General features: G+C 46.4%; 1 protein-coding gene across 1 annotated transcript in view; it reads left to right on the forward strand.

The window, feature by feature from the left end:
* The window catches only part of ITGA10 (integrin subunit alpha 10), a 42,208-nt gene that overhangs the window by 19,388 nt on the left and 13,569 nt on the right, over positions 1-9,251 (forward strand). Inside the window, exons 10-17 of the mRNA XM_018570072.1 lie at positions 644-717; positions 1,750-1,894; positions 3,044-3,192; positions 3,588-3,731; positions 4,223-4,426; positions 5,776-5,906; positions 6,102-6,268; positions 8,120-8,262. Of these exons, the coding sequence (XP_018425574.1) occupies positions 644-717; positions 1,750-1,894; positions 3,044-3,192; positions 3,588-3,731; positions 4,223-4,426; positions 5,776-5,906; positions 6,102-6,268; positions 8,120-8,262 (1,157 nt within the window). The remainder of the gene's footprint in view (positions 1-643; positions 718-1,749; positions 1,895-3,043; positions 3,193-3,587; positions 3,732-4,222; positions 4,427-5,775; positions 5,907-6,101; positions 6,269-8,119; positions 8,263-9,251) is intronic.

Consider the following 9,251-nt stretch of genomic DNA (forward strand, 5'->3'; position numbering starts at 1 on the left):
TTATTTATAATTATTTTCTTATTTTTGTATATTTCTCTTACTATTTTTTACTTTATTTATTACTTTATTTTTGAATGTAAATATTATTACTTATTATTTTTTACTTATTTTTATTCATGTAATTATTTTTTCATCAATTTTTTTTTCACCTAACTTTATTGCTATCACACAGGAGCTAACAAGTCACTGTGTGATAGCCATTGGAGGTGACAGGTTCTTTTTATTGACCCTGTCACCTCCAATACAGGAGTCCTAGCACAGCGCTGTGCTGGAACTCCTGCGACAGGTGAGAGGGGAAGAGCACAGCACTGCACAGCTCTCCCCTCTCACTGTCTACATGGAGCGGTAGGGTTACTTTTAACCCTGCTGCTCTGCTCACTGCTCACTGCTCTCCATCTTAAGGACTGCGGTGGCGAGGGCGGAGACAGGCGGACGCAGCATGGAGAAAGGTAGGTACAGGGGAGGGACGGAGGGGGGCGGCGGGGGAGGACGGACCTGCAGTCTAATTACAAGTGTTCTCTGCGATTTCTCCTATTCTACATTTAGCCCGGCTTGTGCCCTGAATGGGACACCCCCCCACCACCACCACCACTACTATAATATGCAGATTTGTATCTCGGACTCATCAGCATTTCCTCCTCAGGGACTCACGGCTTGAACGAAAGCTCCTTCGAACTGGAGATGTCACAAGTCGGCTTCTCGATTCACGTCCTCGAGGTGAGAACGGATCTGATCATAAGACCTCTGCAGGCATTTACAAAAACCGTTCAGTCCAATGAGCTGGCGGAGCGGTAAACCCAACAAAACCCGCTATTATTATCCAAAATCTTCTTTAGTTTTGGAGGTGTTACCATTTCCGCTAGGCTAATATGGCTGCCTGTGTCCCCATTGGGGAAACTCTACCCCACTTCCTGTTTTCCAAAAAAGAATAATTATCCCATCGGGGGCCCAGAGAGAAGTAACTGACTGAAAGATGTTCTGACCATCAACCCACCTTACCAAATACAAGCAACTGCTGTAGGTATCTCGGCTCATGGAGGAACCCCCTCACTTCCTGTCACTTCCTGTCTATTAGGAGTTATGCAAATATCAAAATGCTTTGACGGACGTGTGTACAACGGGTGCAAGACTGAAGGCAAGGCCGGAGTTCAGATTGACATAAATTAGAGTCGGGCTTTGCATTTCGGAATGCCTTGTGTAGCAATTATATTTACCATTTTCCTTGGAAGTGGAGTTCTCCTTTAAATGTTCCTCCTGTCCTGATATACAGATGATGGAGATGGGCTCTGAGCGATGACATCCGCGTTATTTGTTTATAACAGTCGGCATTCCATTTCAGTAAACGTTGTCTGTGTGGTTTATGGGGGACAGCTGTGTGTAAGTGGATGCCAGGTGTTCTGCCGCAGACGGCACACGCGTGTGGGGTCATTATCCATATCATTGTCAACACTCAGAACTAAGAGATGTGACACGGGAGCCTGAACATCTGTTAAATCTGACCTCCGACCTCCCCTTCAGTCTTGCCCAGTTGTACCGGCTCCTCTCCTTTCATTCAGTTGGCACAAAGAACGTGAATAAATACAAATGGGTTTTGAACCCTTCCACGCTCTATCCAAAAAGACATTTTGGCTTTAGTAGTCAGGTGACCCTCCACAAGTAGATCTCTCAGAGAGTTTGGTGTCCTTGTATCTCTTCTCGGCCTTGCTGAGTATAATCTACAGCTTTGTCCCCGCTTTTGGTTTCCCGCAGGACGGGATTCTGTTCGGGATGGTCGGAGCTTACAACTGGGATGGGGCCGTGTTGAAGGAGTCCAAGGACAGCCAGGTTATGTCTCCCCGCGCCACCCTTGAGAAGGAGTTTCCGGTCAAGATGAAGAACCACGCCGCTTACCTTGGTACCCCGACATTCTGCCACTGGGCTGGGGAGCTAGCACTTCATATGAAGCAGGGATCCCCTTTTCACCACTTGCCTGTCATTCCAGTCCTAGCCACTACTTGACCACAAGGAGTAATCTACCTGATCCCCTTAATGGAGCTCACCAATCAAAAGCCCCAAGCACTGCCACATTGGGTATGGGGAGTAGACCCACCATAAAGGAGCTCACCAATCACCAGCCCCAAGCATTTTCACATTGGGTAAGGGCAGTTGATCCACCATAATGGAGCTCACCAGTCACCATCCCCAAGCACTGTCACATTGGGTAGGGGAAGTTGATCCATTATAATGGAGCTCACCAATCACCAGCCCCAAGCTCTGTCACATTGGGCATGGGAGGTTGATCTGCCATAATGGAGCTCACCAGTCACCAACCACTAGTACAGTCACATTGGGTATGGGGAGGTTAGTCCACCATAATGGAGCTCAGCAATCACCAGCCCCAAGCACTGTCACATTGGGTATGGAAGGTTAATCTGCCATAATGGAGCTCATCAATCCCCAGCCCCAAGTATTGTCACATTGGGTATGGGAGGTTGATCTGCCATAATGGAGCTCAACAGTCAACATCCCCAAGCACTGTCATATTGGCTATGGGGAGGTTAGTCCACCATAATGGAGCTCACCAATCACCATTCCCAAACACTGCAACATTGGATATTTGGAGTTATTCCACCATAATTGAGCTCACCAGCCACAAGCATTGTCACATTGGGTATGGGGAGGTTAGTCCACCATAATGGAGCTCACCAGTCACCATCCCCTAACACTGTCACATTGGGTATGGGAAGTTGATCCAGCATAATGGAGCTCACCAATCACCAGCCCCAAGCACTGTCATATTGGCTATGGGGAGGTTAGTCCACCATAATGGAGCTCACTGATCACCAGCCCCAAGCACTGTCACATTGGGTATGGGGGTGCACTACTGAGTGTGCAAATGTCAACAATTGCCAGGGACTTTATAGGGTTTAACTTGGAATCTGAGAGTTGGGGGAGCACCAGTAGGTGTAAGAAGTAGGTTCCAATACAAGGTTGGGGTGGGGTTTTGTGGCAGCACAAAATAGCACAAACAATACCCCATTTACCTTCTAATCTTGCTCTCCAGGTTACACAGTTTCGTCCATCACATTGCGCAGCGGAAGAGTATTGTACGTGGCTGGAGCCCCCAGGTTCAAACACAAAGGCAAGGTCATCTTATTTGAGATGTCCCAGAGTGGAGACCTGACTATCTCTCAGGCCCTGGTGGGGGAACAGGTGAGGCAACAAAGGCAACAAAACGGATAGATTCATGTTTTTATTACATTTGTTTAATGACAGGAACACAAAGTATTATAGGGTCTGATTAATAAACCATTCACGCAGCTTCTTGCTGTGCGAACGAGATTCGCAGTGCTGAATGGCCACCAGATGGAGCCAAGGAGCACAGGAAATTCCTCTCCTCCTTGCCTCCATCCAGTGGCCATACAGCCATGTGAAGTAAAAGGATTTATTTCCTCCAAAGCCTACGGATGAACCAAAATATGAACCCAGAATACTAATTACTGGTTTTATTATTGCTATAGCTAATGGTATATAATCTCCTATACCTAAGATATGGAGGGAATGAACATTTATTGCCGTATACAATGTCCTCTCCTTCAATTCTACAGATTGGCTCATACTTTGGCAGTGAAGTGTGCCCGGTTGATGTCAATAGAGATGGGGTGACTGACGTCCTCCTGGTGGCCGCTCCCATGTTTCTTGGACACCATCACAAGGAAACTGGACGGGTTTATATCTACAGGGTGGGGCAGGTAATGCCAATTCACAAAGGACTCCTCTCGGCACTCTTGGTATATTGTAAGCTACAACCATTTATGTGCAAATATGTTTTTTTATGGAGTATTAGCTCATTTGGGGCCGCTCTGCATGCCGTAACTGAACATGACTTCAAGGAAATGTCAACTGAGATATGTATGAAGGCTTCCATCACCTCATCTTCTGAAAATGCTATGAAGCCAATGAAGTCCCATCTCCTGGTTTGTATTAGGAGTTGGTGACTCAAGAAGTACAAGATGATAAATGAAAAGGATAGGAATGGTAGCCTGCAGAATACTCTCAGTATACTTTCCATTGGAACATGTTGTGTTATGACACGCAGGGGGTCTCTCACATGAGCTAATCTTCATATTTTTACACACGTGCCTGGCCAAGGTCATCAGAGATGACCTTCACACCATCGTGACTGGTTCCTTTTGAATATGGATACCCTCATCAGTTTCTATGTCCTCACCTTTTTATGCAGGCGCTTCTGACCCTGAACGGCACGCTCCACACTGACCGCAAACCGCAGGACTCCCGCTTTGGTTACGCCATGGCCAGCGCCTCAGATCTCAACCAGGATGGGTTAGATGATGTGGTGGTGGGGGCCCCATTGGAGGACAACCACCGGGGGGCAGTGTACATCTACCATGGACGAGGCAACACCATCCTGCCATCCTACAAGCAGGTCAGTCATCACATGAAATGCACTGGGGGGGGTCTATGTTTAAAAAAATAATTGCTGTGGGATTGTACCACCATTCATGCAAAAGCCGCAAATAATACCCATGGGAATGTTTTAATGGTATTTTTAAAAATCTTTAAAATCTATCTTTCGCATGAAAATGTAACATTCCCTGATATCCCAGGAACATTTCATCTTAAGAGATAATAGCCCAAGAACATTCAACCAGTAGAGGAAACAACACTCCACAGAAGCCATGGTTCTTGTTGGGTCCCAAGCCCTTCTACATCCAATCCATTGTTCTTGTTGGTCCCTAAGCCCTACCTCATAGAAACCATGGTTAATACCATTTCCTAAGCCCTACTCTATAGAAGCCATGGTTCTTGTTGGGTCCCAAACCCTTTCCATAGAAGTCATGGTTCTAGTTGGGTCTAACCCCACTCTATTGAAGTAACGGTTGTCATTGAACCCCAGACCCTGCTCCATAGAAACCTTGGTTCTTGCTGGGTCCTAAGCCCTACATCATAGAAGCTATGGTGATTGTTGGATCCCAAACCTTTCTCCATAGAAGCCATGGTTCACGTTGGATCCCAAGCCATTCTACATAGAAGCCATTGTTCTAGTTGGGTCCCAAGCCCTACTCCATAGAAACCATGGTTCTCGTTGCGTCTGAAGCCCTACGCCATAGAAGAGATGGTTCTCATTGGTCATTCTACATAGAAGCCATTTTCAAATCTTACCTGAGCAAACTGAAGAGATATGCTGATTGGTTGCCATGGGCAACTGCTGCAGATTCTCTCTACTCCAATTTTGATAAATCCCCCCAACTGTGTTTAAAAAATGACTTTTCCAATTCAATGTGCAGCCATAAATGTGTCTTCCTTGCAACCATAACAACCTTTGGGGATGTTGCCTATCTCTTCTCCCAGAAATCCTATTTCCTGCTTCTGTGATTGGCTGGTGGCCCTTCCTGGCAGATTTGCCCTAATTACAACACTAGGACTTGTCATGTGATTGCAGCAGACGGACCCTCCCAATGAGCACTCAGTTTAGGGAAGTCACTGCAGAGGCTTGTCTCAGTACCTCCGGGGTGGGAGCATGTAGGAATCCTGCATGAAGTGTGTTAAAAACCTTGTAATGTATAGATCGGACCTGGAGATTCCTTGTTTCCTTCTCAACAAAAATAGTTTTTATGTTTTCACACAATGGGTTGAACTTGATGGACCTGTGTCTTTATTCAAACTCAAATACTATGTGTTCAATGCAAAGAGTTTGTTTGAATGCAACACATGACGTACATCCCACATAGTCATCCCGCTTAATGTCTTCCATTTACTATATCTGTCCTGCAGAGAATTGACTCCGCGTCCTTCCACCATGGGCTCACCTACTTTGGTCGCAGCGTAAGCGCAAAGATGGACTTGGATGGAGATGGCCTGGTGGACCTGACCATCGGCAGCCAGGGAGCTGTGGTTGTCCTCAGGTACGTAGGCAAAGTCTGGGTCTGTACAATCATTGGGAGAAGAAGTAGAAGATTGCAGGAAGATCCCGCAGATTTATCCCATGCGTTTCTTGAAGGGCCAGCCCGGGCACCAGGGATATTTTGGTTATAGGTCTGGTGGGCTGAGCTAGGTCCTGTATATGCCTCTATAAGGGATGTTTTGTGTCTTTCTTGCAGGTCTCGTGGGATCGTACGGGTCAATGCCACCCTTCAAGTGATCCCACCCTCCATCAACATGCTGCAGAAGAACTGCGTGCGGCAGGGCAAAGAGTCCGTCTGCCTCAACGTCACCGCCTGCTTCTCCGTCAGCTCCAAGTCATCCAGAAAATTGGACGTTCCTTTCGGTCAGTACCTCCATGTTTGTTTCTGTAATGAAAAACTCTGGTTATACTACCAGCTAGCATGCAGGAAGATGTGCGTTTCTCAGGTTCAACCCAGCTGCTTGTGGGGTCAGGAATTATCCTTCCCGACCTCACAAAGACAGTCCAAGCAATTCCCAGGAGCAAAATATTCTCCTACTATTGTTTAGTACCTTTAACATTTTTTGGTCCCGGATCTCAGGACACTGTTAACCCCACTGACAGTCCACGTTTTGTCCCCCTACCTTTCTGGGTAGGCATGCTCAAATCACACCCACATTATGGGTTGTTCCTGCCCAGACCCCTGCCTTTAAATATGGGACCTTGTATTGTCAGCTCCTTGAGGACAGGGACTGTATAGTATGTATATAGTGCCGGCACTATATAAATACCTATAATAAATAAATGTATAATATTCTGGGATCCTACTACGCCCATTTTATAAAGTCAGACTCTTGGAGTGATCCTTTGACAAAAGTTGTATCTCTCGTGCTGCTTCTGCCACGCAGGCCGCCGGTTACACGCAGCGTATTACAAATATTATGTGGTTTCCATACCACCTATAAGACCAACACTATCATTAACTTCCCAGCCCAGCCTGTGACTCCATAGGAGGGACTGCTGCATTGTAATGAGCTGAGCTCTGTCTCTCTCTTATGGCTGATATCAGGTACTGCATGCTGTAAAAGAAAATACCACTTTTAGCTTTATATTTATATATATTTCTTTGTAAAGGGCATCTGTTTATCCCGTTACAAAGTGTTCACACAGGATGGGTGGCGCTGTGCACCAATGAAAGGCGTGGGAAGGGGTACGATTACGGTGTGTGTATATATTATGGGATTAAAGAGAAGCTCTTCAGGTCTCCAGTTACTGTAATGCGTTTACCATCCTACCTGGGGGAGCGGAACATGAAACAGCTGCTAAAATACAGCCATGAAATGGGGATTTTACTGCGGAGGAGGCAGATTATGTGTGTGTGTGTGATTGTGATCATCGTATAATACATACATTGGATTTCCTCTTCTACCTGTTTAATGCTACTTTCATGTTTTATGGTTTAAACAGTAACGTAGGTGTGAACCTGATCACTAAAATCTCATGTTGGAAAGATTTCATCTCCCTTCCTGTTGTATCTCTGGGTCAGGAAAGAGAAGATAAATCTTTCCCAATGGGGACACAGAGCAAAAGAAAAAATGCTATGTGACTTGCTGCAGCTTCTAATGCACGTTGTGAGCAGCTCACAGTTTGCGGTGATATCAGAGGATGCCAGTTCAGTCCAGGAGAGGAGCCGGTACAACTGTGCAAGACTGAAGGGAAGGACGGAGGTCAGATAGAAGACTGAAGGGGGGGCCGGAGGTCAGATAGAGGACTGAAGGGAAGGACGGAGGTCAGATAGAAGACTGAAGGGAAGGACGGAGGTCAGATAGAGGACTGAAGGGAAGGCTGGAGGTCAGATATAAGACTGAAGGGAAGGATGGAGGTCAGATAGAAGACTGAAGGGAAGGATGGAGGTCAGATAGAAGACTGGAGGGAAGGACGGAGGTCAGATAGAAGACTGGAGGGAAGGATGGAGGTCAGATAGAAGACTGAAGGGAAGGATGGAGGTCAGATAGAAGACTGGAGGGAAGGATGGAGGTTAGATATGAGACTGAAGAGAAGGTTCAGCTTTAAGGAATGGTAGGCTGTGATGGGGGACTTCACCTGACACATGCTGAATTTTGGATGTTGTGTACAGCCGGCTTTAAGGGCTGATTTTCAGATGAATGGCGTACCTTGACGGTGAAATTGGTGATTGCCATTTGATATATTGTTCCTTCCCATCCTCCGCTGCAGGTCTCCACTACAACCTCTCCCTGGATGACCGCCGAGGGACCCCCCGTGCCGTCTTTGATAAAAGTTTCCAGAGGCTCACCAGCGTGCGCGTCCGAATCTCAACAGGGGTGGTGCTCTGCATGAACGTCAGCTTCCACGTCATCGTGAGTAACTGGGTGACTTTGGGCGAGTAGTATTGGAGTCAATGAATCACCTTGACAGCCGGGCAATAAGCATTTTCAGAAGGAGATAGGGAACAATCTAATAAATGGAGACCCCAAAAGATACAAAATGTTGGGGGGTGACTTGGCTCACCAAACTCCTTTTATAATTTAAAATACGACTTTTGGGTGCTGCAGTCTCCCTTCTCTTAAACTGCAGAAACTATCCTGGCTTCAGCCCCCACAGCCTCAAACATGTTAGGGAGGAGTTACTGTGCACTGCAACAGAGCTGGCTCACAGTGCAAGCACTCCTCCTGTCAGTTGTGTGGAGGAGTACGGGAAGGAAATATAAAGACTGATCAAAGATAATAAAACCAGAATCAATGAAGGGTTTATGTGTTGAAGGGTTGATATATTGAAGGGTTTATGTGTTGAAGGGTTGATGTGTTGAAGGGTTGATGTATTGAAGGGTTGATGTGTTGAAGGGTTGATGTATTGAAGGGTTGATGTGTTGATGGGTTGAAGGGTTGATGTGTTGAAGGGTTGATGTATTGAAGGGTTGATGTATTGAAGGGTTGATGTATTGAAGGGTTGATGTATTGAAGGGTTGATGTATTGAAGGGTTAATGTGTTGAAGTGTTGATGTGTTGAAGGGTTAATGTGTTGAAGTGTTGATGTGTTGATGGGTTGATGTGTTTAAGGGTTAATGTGTTGAAGGGTTAATGTGTTGAAGGGGTGATGTGTTGAAGGGGTGATGTGTTGAAGGGGTGATGCGTTGAAGGGTTGATGCGTTGATGGGGTGATGCGTTGAAGGGTTGATGCGTTGAAGGGGTGATGTGTTGAAGGGTTGATGCGTTGAAGGGTTGATGCGTTGAAGGGGTGATGCGTTGAAGGGTTGATGTGTTGAAGGGGTGATGTGTTGAAGGGTTGATGCGTTGAAGGGTTGATGCGTTGAAGGGTTGATGCGTTGAAGGGTTGATGCGTTGAAGGG

The sequence above is a fragment of the Nanorana parkeri genome, unplaced genomic scaffold (assembly GCF_000935625.1).
Source record: "Nanorana parkeri isolate BGI_ZX_2015 unplaced genomic scaffold, ASM93562v1 scaffold1452, whole genome shotgun sequence".
In the NCBI taxonomy this organism is placed as follows: domain Eukaryota; kingdom Metazoa; phylum Chordata; class Amphibia; order Anura; family Dicroglossidae; genus Nanorana; species Nanorana parkeri.